General features: G+C 49.9%; 1 protein-coding gene across 1 annotated transcript in view; it reads right to left on the bottom strand.

Annotated features, from left to right (window-relative positions):
* ULK2 (unc-51 like autophagy activating kinase 2) overlaps positions 1 to 24,791 on the bottom strand; it is a 604,281-nt gene that overhangs the window by 111,482 nt on the left and 468,008 nt on the right. The window contains exon 22 of the mRNA XM_085649334.1: positions 20,794 to 21,002. Within this exon, the coding sequence (XP_085505460.1) occupies positions 20,794 to 21,002 (209 nt within the window). The remainder of the gene's footprint in view (positions 1 to 20,793; positions 21,003 to 24,791) is intronic.

Raw genomic sequence — 24,791 nt, 5'->3', positions numbered from 1 at the left:
CACCCCGCCCTGTTTGTTGCAATACCACATGGCGGTGGTGTTGTCCATGAACACCTGCACCACACTTCCCCAGACAGAGGGAAGGAATGCCTTCAGTGCAAGTCGGATCGCCCGAAGCTCCAAAAGATTGATATGGAGCCAGGACTCCGCCGGAGACCAGAGGCCTCTGATATCCGCCACTCCCAAGTGGCCGCCCCATCCCAGGAGGGATGCATTCGTCACCACTGTGTGCTCCGGTTGGGGAAGGGAGAGGGATCTGCTATTGACCCAATCGCGATTCGTGAGCCACCACTGCAATTACCGTGCAGTGCCCTCTGAGATCTGGACGTGATTGGACAGGTTGCCCTGATGCTGTGCCCACTGAAACTTCAGGTCCCACTGCAGAGTCCGCATATATCATCTGGCATGTTGCACTAGCAGGATGCAGGAGGCCATCAGACCCAGGAGCCAGAGGGTCATCGTGACTGAAAACCCGGGATAGAGGCTGAAAGATCGGAATCATAGCTTCATTATCTCGGACTTGCTGCTCGGGAGGATAAACCCGAAACCGCGTCGAATCCAGAACCGCTTCAGCACGTTGATGGAGAACCGTAGTCTGGAGGAGACTGCCTGGGGCGAGCAGTCGTCGAGATAGGAGAAGACTGAAATTCCTGATCTGCGCAGATGAGCTGCGACCACCGCAATCCCTTTCGTGAACACCCGAGGGGCACTGGTAAGGCCGAAGGGGAGTGCGGCAAACTGAAAATGTTCCTGGCCTACCGTGAACCGCAGGTAACGCCGGTGAACCGGCAGGACGGGAATATGAAAATATGCATCTTGCAAGTCCAACGCTACCATCCAGTCTCCAGGTTCGAGGGTAGCCAAGACCTGAGCCAGAGTCGAACATCTTGAACTTCTCCTTCCCGAGGAAACGGTTGACGTTCCTGAGGTCCAAGATGGGGCGCAGGCCCCCTTTCTCCTTTTTGGGGACCAGAAAGTAGTGTGAACAACAACCACGTCCTACTTCTGGCCCAGGAACGCGCTCGATGGCCCCCTTGGCCAAGAGGGCCATGACTTCCTGTTGGAGAAGCGTAAAGTGATCCCCCATATGCGGTGGAACTGAGGTGGCATGGCTGGGGGGGCAGACTCGAAGGGGAGAGAGTAGCCCCTTCGGACGATTTGCAGCACCCACCTGTCCGAAGTGACAGAACGCCAGTGGGGAGGTGATGTTGAATCTTGCCACCCACCGGCGTGGGGTGCATCCCAAAGTTCGGAATAGGAAGGCTTAGAGGCAGATGCTGCGGGAGCGGAGGTGGACTGACCTGCACGCCGGCCCCCTGTGCCGCCATGGCGGCCACCACGCCCACGCTGAGGTTGGTTCTGCGCAGGTTTCTGACTGAACAAACGTGTAGGGGCGCTCCTTCCGTGGCCACGAAAGGCAGACATGAGCGGGCGCGTGGTGGAGAGACCCAAGGACTTGGCCGTAGCCAGAGAGTCCTTAAAACGCTCCAGCGCACTGTCTGCCTTATCGCCAAACAGGCGAGTACCATCAAAAGGCATGTCCATGAGGGAACTCTGAACATCCCCTGAAAACCCGGTGGACCGCAGCCAGGCGTGGCGACGCAGGGCCACTGTCGTGGAGATCGCCCTACCCAAAGAGGCCGCGGTGTCTAGCCCACACAGGATGGCGATCTTTGCGGCATCTTTCCCCTCCGCAACAGCTTGGGAAAGTACAGCCTGAACCTCCTCCGGACACTGGGGCAGTGTCTGCGCCACCCTGTCCCACACAGCATGAGAGTAGCAGCCCAAGAGGCATGCGGTGTTGACTGACCGCAGCCCCAAGCTGGCAGAGGAAAACAACTTCTTGCCAAACTGTCCCAGCTTCTTTGATTCCTTATCCGGCGGGGCGGTAGGGAATGCGCTTTGGGAAGTTGAAGCCTGAATGACCAGGCTCTCCGGAGTTGGATGGTTTATTAAAAAGGCAGGGCCACATTCTTATCCACAGGAACCCCTGTGGCTGGTCTAGACCAGTTGGCCATCAAAACATCCGTTAAGGCCTCATTGAACGGAAGCAGAGGCTCCATAGAACTTGCCGACGGCTGAAGAACTTCAGTGAGGAGGTTGGCTTGGAGAGTGACAGTAGGCAGATCAAGGTCAAGGGCCTCAGCTGATCTACGGAGCACCACAGTATATGTGGTGCACTCCTCCTTAACAGTAGGAGGAGACAGAAAACCAGGCTCAGAGGAGAGGTCAAGGCCACCTGCATCCTCCGATTCCTCCGCCCACTCCTGTTCAGACACGCACTGCCATGCAAGAGGGTCCTCAGACCCTTCCCAGTCGTCCCCCTCCTCCACCGCCCGAGGGACAGGCTGCTGCGGTGGGGGAGGGACAGGGGAATACAAATGGTCCAACGGCGCCGGGAACTGCGCCGATCCGGCTCCATGTTCAATTAGGGTCCTAACCCGGAGCAAAATTGTCCGGAAACCCAGGCAAGGGTGGGGGTGGGACGAAGGGGACCCATTGCAGTGCTGGGAACGGAGCAGCGGGAGCTGCCGGCGGAGGACCCTGTGGCGCCGGTGCCAGAGCCGCCGGGGCCGGAGCCGCAGGCAGCAAAAAAGGGCCCTCAACTGGGCCAGCGGGGCCCGAAGGCACGCGAGAAGAAATTCTTGCACCTGGGCCGGAGTCGCCGACGGACCCGGATAAGGTGGGTAGGCCGCCGGACTCTATCTGGCTCCACCGGAGCTGCGGGGGAAGTACCCCTGGCCCCCTCGTCCAGGAGACCGAATGGGGGGGCGTCAGAGAGCGCAAACGCTACTTCGACTTTTTCTTGTGACGTCTCTTACCCGATTCCAAGTGTGAAGACTTTAACCCTGAGGCGCAATGATGATTGCTCCGCAGTCGGTCCCTCGAGCGACCCCTGGACCTCGAACGGCACAGAGATGACTGCCGGGCCTCCAGCAGTTTTCGGGACCGCTCCCGCAAAGCCTTCGGAGCCATGGCCAGACAGTCGGAACATGACTGGGAGTCATGGTCGCGCTCCAGACAGTAGAGACAGACGGCATGGGGGTCAGCCACCGACATCATACGGCGACAGGCCCTGCAGGATTTAAACCCAGGCATCCCTACGCGGCACCAGGAGTCAAAAACTCAAAGAAGTAGAGACAAAAGTCTCAAAAAAGTTAGTCAAAAAGTGACAAGGGTACGTGCTCTAACCGGATCTGCACTTGCTGGAGCGGAAGAAAGAAAGAACTGACGTCAGCGTGCATGGGTAGTCTCCGTGACATCATCTCGGCGCTTACGATGAAAGTGATGGACGCGGAGTCGCACGACACCACCTAATGTCGGGCAGGAGTACTGCTGACAAAAAACTTTCCGGATCCAGTCTGACGCCTGGGGATATTCTAAGTTAAGTTATCACTAACATGTCTCTTTCAGACACATGGGAATATCTGCAAATTCTTTGATCAAGTGGAAAGACCTTGGTACAGGTAGTATCTAACACTCCTCTCCTCGGAAGGTCAGTCTCTTTCTGGGGAAGACCTGGAACTTTTGAAAGCTGATCATATAGCCCAAACCGTGAAGAAGGTTCATGGAACACAAAAGAAAACATTTTGTGACCAGCTAATGGGGCCATGTCTTCACCAGCTATTTATGCATTTTGATTTTGTCCTAGCAAATGAAAAGGTTCAAGAGTGAAGGTCCCGGATGGATCTCAGGGCCCCCGTCCTTATTGGGAACCAAGAAGTACAGGGAGTAAGATCCCATGCCTTTTTGCTCGACTGCCACCTCATCTATGGTTCCTTTATTGAGCAAGGCAAGAACCTCCACCTCTAAGATTGAAGCCGAAATACATGCCCTAGTGAAAGAACAGTAGTCCAGAGGTTAAGTGAGGAAGTGCATGGTGTAACCCTTGCGAATTAGCTAAATGACCCAGTGATCCATCGTGATCATCTCACAACTGATGTAGAAAAGCTAGACCTTTCCCAAACCAGAAGCTGGTGGAGTAAAGGTGTTGTCAAAGAGATTTTGAGGCAACACAGTCAATGGGAGATGGCAGGGACTGGAGCTGGCTTCCTCTATGTTCACCTAAAAGGAACAATAAATTAGTTGGCGTCTGAACCAGCTGTGAAGATTGATACTGACATGGCTGCTGAGCTCTGGCATAGTCCTGAAATTTGTGTCACTGTTGGTGGAATTGCTTCACAGGAGAGGCCAAGCCTAGCGAGTGTGCAGTGACTCAGCTATTTTTTAGGTATTCCAGCGAGGAGTCAGCCTTTTCTCCCAACAGTCACTTGCCAACCAAGTGCATATCTGTGCAGGTTGCTTGGACATCTCCCAAGACTCAAGTGGAATACATCCAAGCAAGGCAGAGTAAGTTGACAGTTGTGGCCATGGATCAAGCCAATACATTTAAAGAATCCAAGTCACATTTAATTATTTGTTGTGGAGCATCCAAACCATCGTTGACCAGATTTGAGAAGAGTTGATTTCATGTTGCTAGGTAAAGGGATAATGGTCAGTCTTGTCAACTCCCACATGGCATAGACACAGCACCCTTTCACGGCACATGAAATTTGTAGGGCGAATGGTGAGGCTGTCAGAAGAAATTATGTTTTAAGCCCACAGAGTGCCAGTCTTAAGAGTCTTGGTCAGTAGGGGCCGAAGGAAAGGCATTTTGAGTTCAACGTACTCAAAGGTTCGTCATCAAAACAGCACCAAACTTTTTCTTTTGCCATTCAAATGAAGTCAGCAAACTTCAAAGATTTTCAAGGCAGCACCAAAACTGGCTCAGAGGATGTTGCCACTGATGGTGTGATAGGAGACACAGAGCAGAAGGAGTTGGATGCCTTGGATGACAGTGGCTCCTATTGAAAGCAACATCAAGGTTGAAGCCTACGGAAGTACAGAGTGAGGAGTGGCTTGAAAATATCCAGCATGGTCTGTGGGTAGGCCCCAACCGGCATAGGGTTGGTAAAATTATTTGGGAATAATGGAATCAGCTCTTTCCGTGACAGAAGCCTTGCTTGAAGAGAGGAGGGCTGTGTTGTTCATATGGGTCTTTTTCAAAAATAGCTTTGCCTCCTTCTCTCTGATGGCCTTCGGGTGCATCAAGGAACAGGTGTTACAGGCCAAGGGGTTGCCTTTGGATCCTCCATACCTCCTGCAGATGTTGTGTAGATATGACAAGGACATCTTCTTACAGTACCCCGACAGAGTTTGAACCTGAAACCTTTAGGGGAGATATATGACCTCTAAATCATTGGGGGACGGAGGAGCGAAATATTTTAATGAGGTCCTACAACCTAGCTCCTCTTGGGAAACAGTACAATTATTAACAACATCAGGGTAGTTCCTCCTCTGCTAAGTGGACACAGACAGTGGAGTCAGATGGCTACTGTACATGACGCTACAAGATCTGAAGATCAGATTTTAATGCCCTCACACACCTGTTAGGGTGTCATGATTCATCATTGGGCGCTCCTCGTCTGGCCAGCACTGCAAGGCCTGACTGTCCTGGGGGCTTCGTTGTCAGATCTTTAGATCTGAAGATGCCGTAATGATGAATGCAGGTGAGGGAGGTCAGTGAGTTTAGTGAGTGAGCGGTGACTAAAATAGGTTCTGGTAGCCACAAATATTTTTTTTTAATGAGAAAAAGGTACCAGGGCTAAGTAAAAACAGTGGTGCTATCTTGTGGTCTTTAGGTACCAGGATAGCTACTAGTTGAAAGTGGTCACTAGTATGGTATGGTCAACATGTTTCGTGCCATGTGAACACAATCTTAGGGGTGCACTTTGTCAGGACCTAAAGTCAGTTAGTCTCCTATCTGGGGCTAAGGTCTCATCGAAAATCGAGGGAGACCTCTTAGTGTATGCCGGTATCCCCTACTAGGGTGCTGGTCAGCGATTCTACCCAATTTATATATTAAGGAGTTTTATATAGCGCTGGCAGTACCCGGGTGGTATCAGAGCACTTTACAACAGTTTTATGCAGGAGTCATGCAATAGAGCAGTGTTATACATTTTGGTTCGAAGTCCAAGTGTGCTGTGCAGCATTGAGGTAGTACGTGAGTCCTGAGATAACCTCATTGAGTGCACGTTGTCTTGGGTTGAACCTCTTGGGGGGCGAGGAACAGGAAGGGGTCAAAGAGCAGGGAGGAGGTGGGTCTTTGTGATACAATGTCTGGGAGCAACGGCGAGCAGGGATTTGCGTTAAGGTGGCGGCTATCCATTCGGGAGGGAGCGGTTGAGGAAGAGGACTTTTAGGTGTTTTGAATTTTGTGAAGTACGAGATAGTTCTGATGTGTGCTGGGATGGCGTTCCAGATTTTGGGCATGTTTCCGGCGAAGGACCGTGCTGCGGTTTTCTGTTTCCGTGTTTTCATAGGGATGAGAAGTAAGGTATTGGAGCTTGAGGGTCCTTGTCTGACCAGCCCTCTTGAGTTTGGCGGCCAGGTAGTCAGGTTTTCCTGTGTGCAGATCTTTGTGTGTCAGGCAGGCAGTTCTGAAGCTGGCACGCATTTCGACTGAGAGCCATTTTAGTTCTGTGAGTGCTGGTGAAATGTGATCGCATTTCCTAATTCCAGTGACCATTCTGGCTGCTGCGTTGAGAGTTGTTTTTAGGGGAGGTAGGTGAGATTTAGTTGTACCAGTGAGGGTTGCATTCCCATAGTCGAGTCTGGATAGCACCAGTGATTGGGTGGCTTGTTTAAGGTCTTTGATTAGGATGAATGGTTTTATTTTGTTGAGTAACTTCAGATTGAGGAAGGCACTCTTTGCAGAGTTTTTAATGTGTTTGGCCATGTCGAGTTTTGGGTCTAGGGTGATTCCTAATGATTTTACGGAGTTTGCCAGAGTGAGATTTCCGTTGAGAGCATCCGTAGCTTTTAGCCATTCTGATATTTGAGGGTTCTCTTCTTTGTTGGAGATGTGGAGGATCTCAGTTTTGTCTTGATTGAGTTGTAAGTGGTTTAGAGACAGCCAGTGTTGTATTTCTTTTAGAGTGTAATTTATGGAGGAGGTTTCTAGATAGATCTGGGTGTCGTCTGCATATAGGTGGAAAGGGATGTTGGCATTTTTAAGTATGGTGGTGAGGGGTTCCATGTATATGTTGAACAGTTGTGGTGAGAGCACTGAACCTTGGGGGGACGCCCCTGCTGACGGGGTGTAGGTCGGAAGTAAAGTTTTAGATTTTTATCCTTTGTGAGTGGCTGTGTAAGAAGGAGGAGAACCAGCGAAGGACAACCTCATCAGCACCTACCCTTTCTTGTAAAGCCTTGATGAGTAGTTGGTGATCAACCGTGTCAAAATCTGCCGACAGGTCCAGGATAATGAGTAGGCAGCATTGATCTGTATCGTGGGATTTGTGGACATCGTCTGTGATGTTAAGGATCGCGGTCTCGGTGCTATAGCCTTTTCTGAAACCCGATTGGTGGGGATCAAGAAGGTTAATGTTGTCCATATGCTGAGTCAGTTGTAGGAGGAAGCATTTTTCGAGGATTTTGGATAGGTGGGGGAGATTGGAGACAGGTCTGAAGTTATTCAGGTCCTTGGAGTCAAGGCCTGTTTTTTTAGTAGTGGTGTGACTTGGCCAACTTTGAGGCATTCAGGTATGATGCCGGGTCTCAGGGAGCTGTTTATGATCTTGCACCAGAACAGGGCTATGGAGAGTTTCCGTTTTTTGGTCAATTGGGTGGGTATAGGCTCAAGGATGTGAGAGGTGGGTTTGGAGGTGGAGATCAGTTTGAGGATCTCGGCTTCCAGGATGGGGTTGAAGGACCTCCAGTTTTTCGTGGGGTGCTTGCACGTGCTGTCTATTATCACTGGGGGCAAGCTTTTGCAGGCGGGGTTGACGATGTCCACTGAGATCTCAACCTTGGTGATTTTTTCTATTAAGAAGTTGGCGAAGTTTTCGCACAGGTCCTTTGAGGCCTGCATTGAGGATTCAGGGGGCTTGGAGGTTTGTTGCCTGATGATTTTGAACAGTTTGTTGGGCCTGTTCTTTGCGCTGTCCAGGGTGGAGCAGAAAAAGGTGGATTTTTCGCTGCTGATGTGTTTTTTTGTATTTCCTTCGAGCTGCTTTGAGTTGTTCATGTAGGCTTGTGGAGGGGTTGCTCCTCCATAGTCTTTCTGTAGCTCCAAGTTTCCTCCTTTCATTGTTAATGTCCGTGTTGAATGGATGTCATGGTTGTGTTGTAGGGGGCGGTGAGTTCTGTTGTGGATAGATCATCCGTGGAGGCAGTGAGGAGGGAGTTAACCCTTTCCTCCAGGTCAGTCATGTTGATCTGAGTGAGGTTTCTAGTCCATTTGGGAGGGTCTTGAGTGGGGTGTTGAAATGTGATCAGTTGAGTGAGGTAGAACAGGATTAAGTGGTGGTCAGAACAATCCACGGGCAGGGTGTGGTCTATCGTGACTGTGTCATGTTGGGCGATAATGGCTTCTAGGATTGCTCCTTTGTTGTGAGTTTCCTCTGAGCAGTGTTGGGTAAGGTTGTTGCTGTGTAGCAGCTCATTCAGGTTCTGGATTAGCTGGTTGTTTTCTTCATTCCAGTGTAGGTTGCGGTCGCCCAGAATTAAGTTGTTCGCATCTCGGAGAGAGCAGTGGGCAATCAGGTCAGACAGGTGCTCTGTGAATGCGGTGGTGTTGCCTGGGGTAGTGGAAGATAAGGTGGCAGATTAGTGTTTTGTTGTTGCTAGAGTTAATGTTGGCGGTTAGGCATTCGAAAGTGTTTTAGTTGAAAGGATTCTATTTCCGTCACCGAAATATTGTTTTTGTGTATGATTGCTATGCCTTCACCTCTTTGGTCTTTTCTATCTTTGTTGGTGACTGCAAAGCCTGGGGGACAAGAGTATCCAGAGTGGTAAGGAGGAATCATTTAGCCAAGTCTCAGTGATGAATGCTATGCCTATGTCGTGGGTGAGGATGGATTCCGCTAGCTCTGTGGCATGCTTTGTGGCTGATCTGCAGTTTATGAGCATGCAGTTGGTGGGGGTCGTCTCTGTTTTGGGTTTCTTCGTTCGGGGGCCGTGGGGATGATAGTGCGGGCGGCCGGGGGTCTAGGGGATTTCGGAAGGGCCTGGTCTCTTCCCAGTCCGGTGATCACCTGAATTTTGGATTGGAGGGTGACGGTAATAGGATTGTCGTACGAGGAAGCGAGGTCTGCCGCTTCACTCTCAGAGATTGCATCTCTAGTACTTTTGGGTCTCTGTTTCTGATTAGAGAGGGCGTAGAGATCCATCTCTGGTGGGGATCCTTGGAAGGCCTTTGTTGTGTAGGGGTGGAGAAGGAGGGGATATGGTGAGGCTTATGGGGCGCAGGGAGGTTGTATGGGATTTCGCAAAAACCCTGGATTATAGTTGCTAAGAAAGGGAGACATAAGGCAGAGAGGAAACAAGCGACACACATTTTTAAATAAAGGTCAAGGTGTGCCATTCAAGTGCAATAATTTGTATATAGGTGCAGGTGTGTATTTACAAGTCCTACTGAACGGGCTGATACGGTTATATCATTGGAAGAAGCCTTAGGGACGCCACAACAGTGTGCTGAGTGATAGGTATGGAGGTTTCCGCACCTTGCATTACACATACACTGAGGTCCCCCAGATAGAGGACTAACTGACTTTTGGTCCTGACAAGGTGCCGCCCACAGACTGGGCTCACATGGCATGAAATATGTTGACCATACCATACAAGTGAACAGTTTCGACTAGTAGCTATCCTGGTACCTAAAGACCACAAGATAGCACCTCTCTTTTTACCTAGTCATGGTACCCTTATTTCATTAAAAAAAGATTTTTGTGGTTACCAGAGCCTATTTTAGTAACCACTCGCTCACTAAACTCACTGAACTCCCTCACCTACATTCATCATTACGGCATCTTCAGATCAAAAGATCTCCGACAAAGAAGCCCCCAGTCCCGGCAGGCATTGCAGCGCCGGTCAGACGTGGAGCACCTAATGATGAAGCATGACACCATAACAGGTGTTCAGATCTTCTAGCGACATGTACCCTAGCCATCTGGCTCAACTGTCTGTGTCCACTTCGCAGAGGAGGAACTACCCTGATATATGACCTAGTCACTGGTAAAAGCGGAGGAAGGTTGCCAGAGAAGCACCAAAGAGAGTTTTGGGCCTGCATGTATGAAATACAGAAAAACAGGACCTAGCACAAGCACTCCCGTTTGGTGTCTTATATAATAATATGAATAAAGATTTATAAAGCGCATGGCTACTCCAATGGAGTTTCCCAGTGCTGGGATACTGGAACAATAGACCACAGCTACCCAACCTAAAGGAGAGCTCACTCTATGCAAAAAAAACAGGTCTTTAATTTCTTCGGAACAAGAGTTCAGAGGGTGCTTGTAGAATTTTCACTAGGAGGGTGTTCCATGCTTTAGGAGCCAAGAAGCCAAAAAAGCTCTCTCCCACTCTTGCCCTTTTGAATTTTGGAATAAATGACAATTTGGTTGCTGCTGATCTCAAGTTTCTGATACGCACATTGGAATTTACCATCGACCGAGTATAGTGAGGACCTAGGGAGGAAAAAGCCTGATAACATAAGCAAAGTGCTTTAAAAAGAATGCTATGCTTTATCGGGTGCCAATGTAGTTCCCACAGCGCAGGTCTCCTGGAAGACTGCTTGGGAACCTTCAACAGTGCCCGAGCAGCTGCATTATAGACCTGTGTAATCTATCAAAACTCTATTGTAAGCAGCGATGTTGTAACTTCTTGGGTGCGCAATGTCTCCACTGAAGGTGCATGGCTCTACCCGGAGGTGCTGGAGAGCTATTGTATGGGAATACGAGTCCAAAATCAGTGTGGTGCCCCTGGAGAACATTTTTAAGGTGAGGAATCTGCAGGAATAATCCTTCATCAGAATTAGGAGTTTAACAGCTCCTGACAACAAATTAACGATTATTTTTTTCTTCATCATTACAACAAATTGTATGTTTTAAATGTGGTACTGGTACACATTTCTGAAAGTTGGACAAACATTTTTTTATCATCAATAAAAGTGGCTAATGCATCTATAGTGCAATAACATTTACTTTCAGATTTTACCATTTCTGTATAGTTGCTCATGTCACAAGGTATTGGAAATAAACCAAAAGAACTCTAGGAACCAGGGGATCAGAAATAGCCTACAGTTACTGCGGAGGGTGGCTTGTGTACCATAAAAAGGAAAGAATAGTTTCTTTCCTGTCGGTGTAGTTTTGCAGCTTGAAGACTTTCTGGATTCACTATGCTGTGCATTATTCCGCAGTCTAGTGGTTGGGTCCGGAATCATAGTATTTTTTTCTCCTTTTTTTTTTTTCGTGGCCCAGGTGGGCGTCGACGTCCCACCATTTGGTGTCCTCCTGTGACGTCAGCGCACTTCCTCTGGAAGCTCCCACCTTTGGGCGCCATCTTCAAATTCTTTTTTCTTGTCTTGTGCTATTCTTGTTTTTCCTCTTGTTTTTTCAAAGTCTTTTCCCATTTTTAATCCCTTTCCTCCGGTCTCATCTTTCTGGCGGAGGTGAGTGGGTTCGCTAATGAATCCAGAAAATCTTCAAGCTGCAAAACTACACCGACAGGTAAGAAACTATTCGTTGTTTTGCAGCGTGAATCTTTCTGGATTCACTATACTGTGCATAGACTTTGTAGCGGTTTGCTATGTTTGTGGCGGTTGGGTTGAAGATGAGCATTGGTTGTTGAATATATGTTAAAGCACTGTTTGTCCTACTTGTGCTTCCTTGTTCATCTGTATATCCACGCAGTAGTGCTTAGTGAACGTGTGCACTGAAGCCCATGTTGCAGCCAGGCAAATGTCTTGAATGGGTGTGTTTGCCAGGAAAGCTATTGTTGCTCCCTTTTTTCTGGTAGAGTGCGCTTGTGCTGCTCCTTGTAGTTCTTGGCCTGCCTGCTTGTGGCAGAATTGGATTGTCTGTGCGATCCATCGTGCGATGGTGTTTTTAGTTACCGGTCTTCCCAAGAAACTGCTTGCGAAAGACACAAAGAATTGCTTTGTTTTCCTACAATCTTTAGTCCTTTCAATGTAATGCATCACTGCTCTTCTAGCATCCAGAGTGTGCAGTGCCCTCTCTGCGCTTGTGGATGGTTTTTGGAAGAAACTTGGTATCTGTATTGTCTGGCTTATGTGGATGTTTGACACCACCTTTGGCATGAAATGTAGGTCTATTCTCATTACCACCCTGTCATTGTGAATTTGAATGTAGGGTTCTTGTAGTGTTAGTGCTTGCAATTCGCTCACCCTGCGTAGCGAGGTGATTGCCACCAGAAAGGCTGTCTTTATGGTGACCATATGTAGAGAGGCCTTGTGAATGGGTTCGAAAGGTGACTTCATAAGTTGCGTTAGAACTACATTGAGGTTCCATGCCGGCGGTGGCATCCTTTTTTTGGGGGGCGGGGAGGGGAGAAGGGCATTAGTTTGGCCCCCTCCAGGAATCTTTCTACCACCTGGGATGTAGAGAAACTTTTCCCTGTTTCTCCTCTTGTATAGGCTACTATTGCTGCTAGGTGTACTCTTAGCGAGGTGTAGCTAATGTTACTCTTTAGCAAGTGTGTTAAGTATCTTAGCACTGTTGATTCCCTGGTGATTCTCCTCTGGAGCTTTTCCCTGATGCACCATTGGGTGAACCTTTTCCATTTTGCTACATAACACTTCCGTGTGGTGGGTCTCCTTGCCTCCAGCAGCACCGCCAGCGTGCTCTCTGGGAGCTTTAGGTGCGCAAACTCTAAGTCTTCAGGAGCCAAGCTGTTAGGCTGAGGCTCTCTGGTTCTGGGTGGAGCACCCTTCCATTTTGCATCGAGAGCAGGTCTCTTCTTTTTGGCTACTTGTGTGGAGGCCCCTGTGCCATTTCCACTATTTGTGAGAACCAGGACTGCCTGGCCCACTGTGGTGCTACCAGAATCAGCGTCATGTTGCTGGTTCTGCACTTGCTGAGCACCCTGTGCATCAGCGGTATCGGGGGAAAAGCATAGGCAAATGTCTTCGACCAGCTTATCCATAGGGCATTTCCTTGGGATTGCTGACCTGGCTGTCTGGATGCGAAGTATTGGCATTTTGCATTCTGGTGTGTTGCAAACAGGTCTATTTGTGGGGTCCCCCACTTCTTGAATAGCTTTTGCGTTTCCTGTGGATTGAGCTCTCACTCGTGGGATGCTGATGTCTGTCTGCTGAGTCTGTCTGCTTCCACATTGTCCTACCCTGGTAGATGTATCGCTAGGAGGTCTATTTGTAGTGGGATGGTCCATCTCCATATCTCCTGCACTAGCCTTGATAGCGCCACTGATTGTGTTCCTCCCTGCTTGTTGATGGAGAACATTGTTGTGGTGTTGTCTGTTTGTATTAACACCCTTTGCCCGTACAGCTGTTTCTGGAAGGCTTTTAGGGCAAGGAACACGGTCTTTAGTTCTAGGTAGTTGATGTGTTTGATCGCATCTGTTTGTGTCCACAAACCCCTCACTTTGAGCAGGTTCATGTGCGCTCCCCACCCCATTTGGGATGCGTCTGTTGTGATGGTCACTGTTGGAGTTGGTGGTGTAAATGGCTTCTCCCTTATTATGTTCATTTTGTTCCACCACGCTATCTCCTCTTGCACTGCATGCATTACAACCACTAGATCTTCCCAACTCCCTTTTGCCTGTGCCCATTGTTGTTGGAGCCATTCCTGGAATGGTCTCATGTGGAGTCGAATATTGGGGACTAGGTGTATGCAGGGCGCCATCATCCCCATGAGCTTGCTCACTGTCCTCACTGTCAGAGCTTGCCCCTTCCGGTATTGACGTGTCTCCTTTAGCAGTGCGAAGGTTGTCTTCTCGCTGGGGAACACCCTTCCCTGAATGGTGTTGATCTGTGCGCCCAGAAAGATCTTCACCTGTTCTGGTTCTATCGAGGACTTTCCCCAATGTATCGAAAACCCTAGTTCTGTCAGCGTGTGCGTGACCCGCTGAGCATGTAGTTTGCATTGGTTGTAGGAGTTCGCTTTTACCAGCCAGTCGTCGAGGTAGGGATATACATCTATTTCCTTCCTCCGTAGGTGTGCCGCTAGCGCTGCTTTTCATTTTGTGAAGACCCTTGGTGCGGATTTCAGTCCAAAGGCAAGGGCTGTGAACTGGTAGTGCGCTTTGTTGATGGCAAATCTCAGTAGATGTTTGTGTTTTTGGTTCATTGGAATGTGTAGGTAGGCATCCTTGAGGTCTATAGTGGCCATAAAATCCCCGTCCCTTATTTGTGGTATAACGTCCTGTAGGGGCGTCATTTTGAATTTTTGCATTTTTATGTATTTGTTTAGGAACCGTAGGTTTAGGATGGGTCTTAATGTTTCGTCCACTTTTAGTACGAGGAAGTAGTTGGAGTACACTCCCTTGTTTCTTTCCTTGTACGGCACTGTTTCTATTGCCTCCTTGTGGAGGAGTTCTTGTGCCTCCTGCAGGAGGAGCGAGAGCTCTCTTGTTGAGTGTGTTTTGTTGGCTGGCCTCCTGTTTGGTGGTGTTTTTTCTAGTTCTATACAGTAGCCGAACTGTATGATGTTGAGTATTCTTTTGACTGTTGTTATCTCCTTCCACTCCTGGAAGAAGTGTTTTAGTCTGCCTCCTACCGGTGTTACATGTTCGATGATTTCTCTTTTGTGTGTGTCTAATTGCTTTTTGAGTCTTTTGTTGTGCTGCCCCTCTAGAGATGTTGTCTGGGTGGGCACGTTTGGTACAGCAGAGTCACTTGGAGGCGGGTTGCTGTCCCCCTCTTCTCGTTTGTCCCCGTCCGTTCGATCGCCCCCGAAAGGAATGTTCCCTCGGTTGGTACTGCCAGCTTTGCTGTTGCTGACCTTGCTTCTGCGCCTGGTTGTTTCCTAGATGAGTTTTATGGAAGGCCTGGTGCGATGCTCCCGGTTGGCTTCCTCCTCTGCCGCCCGGTCTCCTTGAGGGCGTGCCCCTTCTCATCCCTCTGATCTGCAGTGCTCCCATGGACCTTGCAGTTTCATTATCCTTTTTGAGCTGTGTCAGCTTCTCGTCAACTGGTGTCCCAAACAGTTGTTCCCCATTGAAGGGTTGTAGGAAAGTGGCTCTCTATATACTGTTTCCAAATAAGTACAGTGTGCACAGAGTCCACAGTCCCCAGAGGTTTGGCAGAGGCTAAAGTTAGATATAACCTTACTCTCTAAAGTGGTAGCTTGGTCGAGCAGTAAGGCAGTATCAGAGGACAGTGTAAAGCATGTGTTGTACACACTCAGTCAGCAAATGGTCTCACACACAAGAACTAAACTCTAGGCCAATGATTTTTGTATAAAAATATGTAGTTGTTTTATTTTAGAACCAATAATAGGTATCAAAATATACTTTCTCAGATTGAGAGGCTTTAGATGAATACTTTTAAATAGGCAATAGACTTTGGATGCAATAGATACAGTTGTTGCAATAGGCAACACAATTTCAAACACAATTATACATTGAGCTCAATGGGAATTTCTAGTAAAATGCAATAGATTACTTTTTGGATTACTTTTCTTACCACAAGACTGGATCCTAGATTCAGTCCTGGGACAGTTCCTATAAACAGTTGAGTAAAAGCGTTTTGGGTACAGTAGTGATTTTTAAGGAATATTATTGTATTTTAAAAGTTGACAGAAATTTTTTCAGCAAAAATCAGCAATGTTATCCTATGGGGGGAAATTCACAAAGCAGGTAAGTGGGGTTATAGCTACTTTTTCTAACTCTGTGTTGGATCCTGGATCCAGCACAAGGACACCTCCTGTAAACAGTTGAAAAAATGTGTTTTTGTTATACATGTGATTTTTAACGAATATCTGTAAGTTTGCAAAATCGACACTTCGAAACTTTTTCAGCAAAAGTCAGGCAAGGTTATCCTATCAAAGGAAATTCAAGCTACCAGTAAAGTAGGTTCTCGTTACTTTTGTAATCCAGTGCTGGGCTCCTAGGTTCAGCACTGGGACATCTATCTAAAACAGGTAAGTAATTACGTTTTCACAGTTGGTGCGATTTTGAAAGAATATTTGTAGTTTTCAAAAATCGACAGAAGAAATTTCACAGAAAAACAGTCAATGGTTTCATATGGAAGAAAATTGGGTTAGCGAGTAAGTATGGTTGTAATTACTTTTCAAGGTCAGTGCTACGCACCAAGTTCCAGCACTGGGATCTCTCCTGATTGCAGGTGAGTATTTTCATTTTCGATACTCGGTTGATTTTTGGTGAATATTTTAAAGTTTAGAAACTCCACAATTTTCCAAGTGAAACCAATCAATGTTACCCTATGGAAGAAAAGAGTGTTATCGGCTTTTGGGTAAGTACTCGACTGGCAGAGTTAAGGTTCTGGGCATAGACTCAGGGGTCTCCCAGGGTCAGGTCAGTACAGTTGTTACACCCTCATGGCACAGTGGCAGCCGGGTGCAGAGTGAGTTAGGCCCAATGTTATCCTACGGGAGGCAGGGGGCCCTTGGTTGGTGCCTGCTGGCTAGCAGGTCATGCGGCTGTGGGAGTTGGGCTCCTGGTCACTTGCTCAGGGCAAATGGGGAAGTAGAGTAGAGATTGCACTGCCAGGGGCACTCGGGCGGCTGGGTGCAGGGTGCTTTTGAGCCGTTATGCGCTCAATGGATTGCAATGGAGAAGCTCAAAAACGAACAAAGGCTGCAAGCTCGGGGACGAAGATGCTTCAGGTCTGACCACCACTTCGAGAGGTAAGTTGGGTAGTTGCAGGATAGGTAGGCACCCAGGAGTTGGGCACAGGGGGCCGCAGGGTGCCGAGTGCAGGGGTGCCTTTTGGTGTCGGGAAATCTTACCCTCGGCTGGTCGCAGTTGGAGGGGTCCCTGGTTCGGAGGCTGCAGGCGTCGTCAGGAGCGTCAAGGTGGGTCCTGGGTGCTGGATTCGGGGTCACAGTCGCCGGGGGGACGTCCTCAGGGTCTTTTTTCACTTCAACACAGGCCAGGCTTGGCGGGTGCAGAGTGTGCAGGGTTCGCGGTTCCTGGCAGATGCCAGGGGTCAGTTACTTGATTTGAGCCGTACCACTGCTCGTGGGAGTCCCAGTTGCTTAGAGTCACAAGGTATTCAGGTCCTCCGGGGTTTGTGAGTTTGCTGGCCACTGGAGATGCCGGAGTTTAGCAGGGGCAGGTTCGAGGGTTGAAAGGCCGCTAGAGCTGGGGCCAAAGCAGTTGGTGTCTTCCTCTTGTGAGCAGCTGCACGGCAGGTCTTCTCGTCTCTTGATCTTCTTTGCTGTTTCGGAATCTGGATCTAAGGAAGGAAGGTTCAGGGTGCCCCTAAATACTAAATTTAGGGGCATTACAGGTAGGTAAAGGGCAGGGACCACTGGGTCCCTGCCCTGGGGTGGGTACACCCCCTATCCTGACACTCTCCTGTGGGGGGGGGGGCAGTGGCCTAGCCCTGAATGGGCAGGGCTCCCCATCTTCAAGATGGCGAGAGCCCGGAGATGTGCTTCACCTCGCCTCCCCCACCTGAGGTTGTGGGGTTGGCAGAGGCTGGTACACCCCCTGTCCTTCCTTGGGGTTTCCAGCCAGTCTTCCCACCAGAGTAGGGGTTTAGAACCGGTAGGGGTCAGTTGCTGAGTACAGCAAGTGGCCTGGAGAAGCTCACAAAGGCGGCATGACTTTGAAGCTTCTGCTGCCCATCCTGGGGGAGGAGACCTAGCACTTCGCCCAGGATGTGCATTGTTGCAGGCCCAGGAGAGCGGATGGCTTTTTACCCAGGGGCCCAGCCACATGTCTGCTGTGTGGCAGCCTAGGCAGCCCCTCAGACAAGACTGGGTTTGTAGGTTAGGTTCAGGGGGCATCTCTAAGATGCCCTCTGTCGTGCATTGTACATTAAATCCTGCACTGGCATCAGTGCGGGTTTAATGTGCTGAGAAGTTCGATACCAAACTTCTCAGTCTTCAGTGGAGCCATCATGGTGCTGTGGAGTTTGTGTTGACGATCTCCCAGCACCATATACTCTTAAATGGCAGTACTGCACTTAAAGTGCCTAGGAATGGACCTGGGTACTATAGGGGCACAGGGCTCATGCTCCTGTACCCACACCACTGGCATAGGGCACCCAGCTAGAGGGGTGGCTGATGTATGCCAGAGCAGTGTGTGTTGTGGGCATGACACACATGGATGTGTGCCATGTCGACTCTCTGTTTTGTTCTATACCCAGACACTCAGCCTGCAAGGGCAGTGTGTTTGTGTCAGGGTACAGGGCCTCTAAGTGTGGCACAATAAGTGCTGCAGCCCTTATGGGCCTTCCCTGGTCACAAGGCCCTGGGTACCTAGTGTACCATTTACCAGGGGCTGACGTGTGGCCAGGGTTTGTTCATTTGGGTTTAGGCTTCAGCACAGTTTTTAGGGAAGGAACATAGACCCTTGGCACCTCATTGTCAGGAGCTCAGGGCACACTCAGTCAAAGTACATTCAGCAATTCAGCAAAAAGTGGGGGCATACCATGCAAGAAATATGATACTTTCTCACAAGGGTGTGTTGAGAATATTGTTCTGGACTTCCGGTTTGAAACCTGAGATCCTCAGCAAGGCATGCCTCCTCTCCGTTACTCCAATAATCATAAGCTTGCTGGATGTGTCTGCCGCATCCAGGGCCGACTTTAGGCAGGTGTTGGCCATGTTTTTGCCTTCCTCCACCAGGTGTGTTGCCCTCTGCTGGTATTGTTCTGGGAGATGTTTGAGCAGCTGCCCGACCTCCTCCCAATGTTGGTACGCGTGCCTGTTTATTAGGGCATTGGAGTTCGCAATGCACCAGTGAATCACCGCATTCCTCTCTACTTTCCTCCCCATGAGGTCTATTCTCTTACTCTCTTTGTCTGGAGGTGGCCCTGAGTTCATGGGAATGTTGGCCCTCTTCCTGGCTGTTGACATTATAATGGAGTCAGCTGGTACGGATCCCTGGATATATGCTGGGTCCTTCGAGGAATGCTTGTATTTTTTCTCTGTTCTAGGGGTGACCGATCAGCAGGCTGCTGGCTCCTTGAAAGCTTCCCTGCCCTGGTCCAGCACACTTGGGTAGGAATTGGCTCCTAGTTTGAGTGGGGAGCAGAGTTTCCAAGAGGAAACAAGCTTTTGGTTTCTCTTCCTCTAATTTAACCCCATATGTTACGGCAGCGTTCTGGATGACCTTGTTGTAGATGCCAATGTCGTCTGGCGGTGAAGGCCTCGACAGATATGACTCTACTCCCTCCTCCGGGCTTTCGGCGTCTAGGTCCTGCTTTTCCAGGTCCTGCGCCTCTGAGGATGTTGAGCCCAAGTATGTTCGCTGATCGTCCCCGCCTTCTCCTTTGTAATAATACAGGCCCTCTTCGTCCTGTTGCTCTGCTCGTTCAGGAGTTTTCGGTGGTCGGCGGCGTCGAACTCCTCTTTGACTTCTGTTTCGACTACCGTCGAGGGCTTCGTAAGGATGGTGTATCTGCTCATCTGTTCGTCGAAGTCCTTTTTCCTCTGGAGGATACTGTCCACTTCTCTCCATTTCGGCCGCTTGTTCGGCGTCTAGAGTTTCGGCGCTTCTCTTCGAGGTCGTCTATGTTGACGTCTAAGTCGCCTTCAGCTCTTTTTCCTTCAGCTTTTCGGGACCGTGCTTCGATGACCTAGGCTTTTCTAGAGCTTTCGCCGGCTGGGAGTCCTTTTCGAAGGAGCCGCTGGGCTGTTTGTCCGTGGACGCAGTTGTGGCGGTCGAGTGCTTCGACGCCAGTGCTCCTTTCGAGGACTTTGGCTCAGTTTTTGGAGAGTCTGTCGGGTTTTAAGGGTCGACGTCTCTCTTACCTCCTTTGTCGACTTCTTATCGGTCTCTGCGACTGTGTAGTCTTCTGGTCCCTCGGCGATATTGTCCTCTTCTCCACTGGAGAGGCCCAAGTCCCGGAGCGACGGGGGTTGTCCTTGTCCTTGCATGGTGTAGTTCGTTATCCTCTGTCTCTCCGTCACTCTGAGGGTCTTGGGGGTGAATGCCGAGCAGGCGTTGCAATCCTTCTTTCATGGTCGATTGGCAGGCAGAGGTTGCAGACTGGGTGCTGGTCCTTCTGCGCGTACTTGTGGTGGCAATTACAGCAAAATTTGAATGGGGTTTTGTCCATTCATGCGCTCAGGGGGCCCCCTGGGTGCGCATTCTCCGTTGGACGTCAAAGTTCTTGATCTTTCTCGCCCTCTTCGTCGTCCCGGCTCTGTGCTCATGGTCGTGTGTTGAAAAACTTCAACTTTTGGCGTTTTCTTGATTTTTCTATTGTCTTTTCCTAAAAACTCTGAAACTCCTTGGTGACAATCCAGACCCAAAGGCAGAAAAAAGAATCTGAAGATGGTGCCGAAAGGTGAGCGCGCTGACGTCACGGGAGGACACCAAATGGTGGGACGTCGACGCCCACTTGGGCCACAAAAAAAAAAAGAGAAAAAAATACTATGATTCCGGACCCAACCACTAGACCGCAGAATAATGCACAGCAGATTAACGCTGCAAAACTAAGACTATTGATCAGTACAGTTAATTTCTTATTAAAACACATTAACAAAACTCCTATATGAAATGAAATGTGGATCTTTACCATTGCTAAGCAATCTCTTCACAATTCAACTGCAACAAGAGGACCAACGGTAATTTTGATACAGTGTTAGTGTAATGCGGTAGTGAAATAATTCTTGTTTCCACAGCCAGCATTCAAGTAACTGCTCCCACCTACTCTACATAAAACCATCATGTTATGTACAATGGGTTGGTCACACTCTAAATTTTTTTAGGAGGCCGGACTACAATACATTAGAACCTATACATTAGAACCTTCCGTCCAGATACAGAACACGGTCTGACAACTTTTTTTAATCTTACCTCCATCAAGGTCTCCTCTGGTAGTTCAGGGGCTTCGAACGTGATGAAGTCTTCCAGGCTAGGCGGCGACGTTCCATAGGACATATACCGTGCACATGGCGCTGCATCTGCCGCTGGTGGGGAGGAGCCCAGGTATGCGGCTGGGGGGGAGCCAATGTGTACCCGCCCACTGGTCGAACACAGAGATCCCCCAGAGCTGTTCGAACCAACTGAAACGAATGGGAAATGCATTTGTAGCACAGATTTTCACTTCATTGATTCGCACAAACGCATTGGTTTCTAGTTTGCTTAATAGCAGCCATCCCCAGAAGAAATGTAAGAGATACGATGAGATACAGTAAGAGAAAAGTGCAACTGGGATCAAGAGAGTCCATCACCAAGTGCAAATTAAGGGAAGCGATAATAAAACACCCGGTTCATGCTCCATGAGGATATATTTAAGAAGGTGCTTCACAGTAAGAATCAACTTGAAAATACAAATGATGCACCGGTATTCAAAAAGGTGCGGCCAATTGGTTGCAACCCAGGTTAAGCCAGGCAGATAGCTTTTTGATAAAAGTAATGTTAGAAGATGGAGCTGGCAGACTCAATATTATCATGGGGTTATGTTAATGCCATTTGTAACTTGCTCAAATCACCCCGAAGGGTATCTCGGCGCAACCAGGCAACAAGGCAGCTGGTGCAGCTAGCTCAGAACAAAAGTAATTTCCTAAAACTAAAGAACAAGTTACTTACCTTTGGTAACGATGTATCTGTAAGAAACATTAGTTAGTTAGATTCCTCACCTTAGAATATCCCCAGGCGTCAGACTGGATCCGGAAGATTTTTCGTCAGCAATACCCCTTGCGCGTCGCTAGGCGTCGTCTGCGGCTCCGCGTACGTCGTCGGCGTCGTGCGCCGGAATGACGTCGTCGGAGTACTTACACGCCGCCCTCGCGCGCTGACGTCAGTTCTTGTACATAGCCTTCCGCGCCAGGAACGCAGAGCCATGCAAAGACCGACACTGGTGCCAAAAATAAAATCTAGGGGCCTGAAAAGGATAACCTTATCCCTAGATGTCAGTTCGCAGAACGGGGAGGATGGGTGGGTCGGTGAGGAATCTAACTAACTAATGTTTCTTACAGATACATCGTTACCGAAGGTAAGTAACTTGTTCATCTGAAAGAAACACGTTAGTTAGATTCCTCACCTTAGAATAGATACCCAAGCAATACCATCCCCGGTGGTGGGTCTGCGAACCAAGATCACACCAGAAAGTCCTGGAGGACAGAACGGCCAAAGAAGCCATCCCTCCGGACTTGGCTGTCAAGGCAATAATGTCTGGCAAACGTGTGTAGCGAAGCCCACGTCGCCGCCTGACAGATGTCCTGCAAAGGGACACCCCGTCCCAAAGCAGTAGTAGCCGCTGTGGCCCGAGTAGAATGGGCGCGCAGCCCAACAGGAGGGTCCTTTTTTGCCAAGGAGTAACAAATTTTGATGCACAAAACGACCCACCGAGAGATGGTCCGTTTGTGCACAGCTTTCCCCTTCTTAGCACCCACGTATCCAACGAAAAGTTGGTCGTCCACCCGGAACTGCTTTGTGCGGTCCAAATAAAAGGAGAGCGCACGTTTTGTGTCCAGACGGTGGAGCCTCTCTTCCTCTTTGGAAGGATGCGGAGGCGGAAAGAAGGTGGGCAAGGTGACAGACTGCTCAAGATGAAATGGAGTCACCACTTTCGGAAGAAAGGAGGGACGAGGCCGAAGGACAACCTTGTCCGGATGAACAGACAGAAAAGGAGGCTTTGAAGATAAAGCCTGGAGCTCACTCACCCGTCTAGCCGAGGTGATGGCTACCAGAAAAGCAGTCTTAAGCGTCAGCAGACGAAGAGGACAATTATGAAGAGGCTCAAAGGGAGCACACATTAGGAAAGTGAGAACAAGATTCAAGTCCCACTGAGGTATTACAAAAGGGACAGGAGGGAACGTGTGAGTAATGCCTTTTAGAAAGCGTGTAACCACAGGGGACTTGAAAAGAGAAGGCTGATCAGGAAGCCGCAAGAAGGCAGAGATGGCAGCAAGATAACCTTTCAGGGTGCCCAGAGCAGAGCCCTGCCGGGCCAAAGAAAGAAGAAAGAGGAGAACCTCAGAAAGAGGGGCGGAAAGGGGATCCACAGCCTTTGCTGTGCACCATGCCACAAATTTGTTCCACCGGCAGGCGTATACCGACTTTGTGGAGGGACGCCTGGCTGCCAGAATGATATCACAGACTTCAGGAGGCAAGTCAAATGGCATCAACTGTCGCCGCTCAATCTCCACGCATGGAGGTGGAGGCTGGACAGGTTCGGGTGGAGGACCGTCCCCTGCTGCTGCGACAGAAGATCCTCCCGAAGGGGCAGACGCATCGGAGGATCGGTCAACATACTGAGTAGCTCGGGATACCAGTACCGTCGTGCCCAATCCGGAGCCACCAAGATGACTTGGGCCCGGTCGTGCCTGATCTTCTTCAGCACTCTGGGCAGAAGTGGTATAGGCGGAAAGGCGTACAACAGACCGCAACTCCACTCGTGACGAAAAGCGTCGCCGAGCGAGTGCCGCCTTGGAAATTCCAACGCGCAGAACTGCTGATATTGCGCGTTCTCTTCGGTGGCGAATAGATCTAACCAAGGCTCTCCCCACTGCTGAAAGAGACCTTGCGCCACTTCGGAGTTCAGACGCCATTCGTGATCCATCATGCACCGGCGGCTGAGTTTGTCCGCTCTGGCGTTCAGAGAGCCCGCCAGATGTTGAACCACTAGGGTGACGCCCTAGTGTTCCAGCCACGTCCAGAGGCGCAGGGCCTCCTGACAAAGGGTCCACGACCCCACCCCGCCCTGTTTGTTGCAATACCACATGGCGGTGGTGTTGTCCGTGAACACCTGCACGACACTTCCCCGGACAGAGGGAAGGAAGGCTTTCAGTGCAAGTCGGATCGCTCTCAACTCCAACAGGTTGATGTGGAGACGAGACTCCGCCGGAGACCAGAGGCCTCTGATCTCCGCCTCTCCCATATGGCCACCCCATCCCAGGAGGGACGCATCCGTCACTACGACATGCTCCGGTTGGGGAAGGGAGAGGCTTCTGCCCATGACCCAATCGCGGTCCGTAAGCCACCACTGCAACTGCTGTGCAGTGCCCTCCGAGATCAAGACATGGTCCGACAGGTTGCCGTGATGCTGGGCCCACTGAAACTTCAGGTCCCACTGCAGAGCCCGCATGCGCCGCCTGGCGTGATGCACTAGTAGGATGCAGGAGGCCATCAGCCCCAGAAGCCGCAACACTAGCCTGACCGAAACCCAGGATAGAGGCCGAAAGATGGGAATCAGGGCCTGTATATCCTGGACCCGCTGTTCCGGTGGATAGACCCGGAACTGCGCCGAATCGAGAACCGCTCCGATGAAAAGGAGCTTCTGAGAGGGACTCAGGTGTGACTTCGGCACGTTGATGGAAAACCCCAGCAAATGCAGGAGATCCGCCGTAGTCTGGAGGTGGGAGACGACTGCCTGGGGCGAGCCCGCCTTCAACAACCAGTCGTCGAGATAGGGGAAGACTGGAACCCCTGATCTGCGCAGATGAGCTGCGACCACCGCCATCACTTTCGTGAACACCCGAGGGGCACTGGTGAGGCCGAAGGGGAGCACGGTAAACTGAAAGTGCTCTTGGCCCACCGTGAACCGCAGGTAACGCCGGTGGGCCGGCAGGACGGGGATGTGGAAATATGTGTCCTGCAAGTCCAACGCTACCATCCAGTCTCCGGGGTCTAGGGCAGCTAGAACCTGAGCCAAAGTCAACATCTTGAACCTTTCCTTCCGGAGGATGGCATTGACGTTCCGGAGGTCCAAGATAGGGCGTAGGCCCCCTTTGCCCTTCTTGGGAACCAGAAAGTAGTGGGAATAACAACCACGACCTACTTCTGGGCTCGGAACGCGCTCGACGGCCCCCTTGGCCAAGAGGGCCGAAACTTCCTCGTGGAGAAGATTC

The sequence above is a fragment of the Triturus cristatus genome, chromosome 3_2 (genome assembly GCF_964204655.1).
Source record: "Triturus cristatus chromosome 3_2, aTriCri1.1, whole genome shotgun sequence".
In the NCBI taxonomy this organism is placed as follows: Eukaryota; Metazoa; Chordata; class Amphibia; order Caudata; family Salamandridae; genus Triturus; species Triturus cristatus.
Note: the sequence above shows the minus strand (reverse complement) of the source record. Positions and strands in the feature narration are given on the sequence as shown.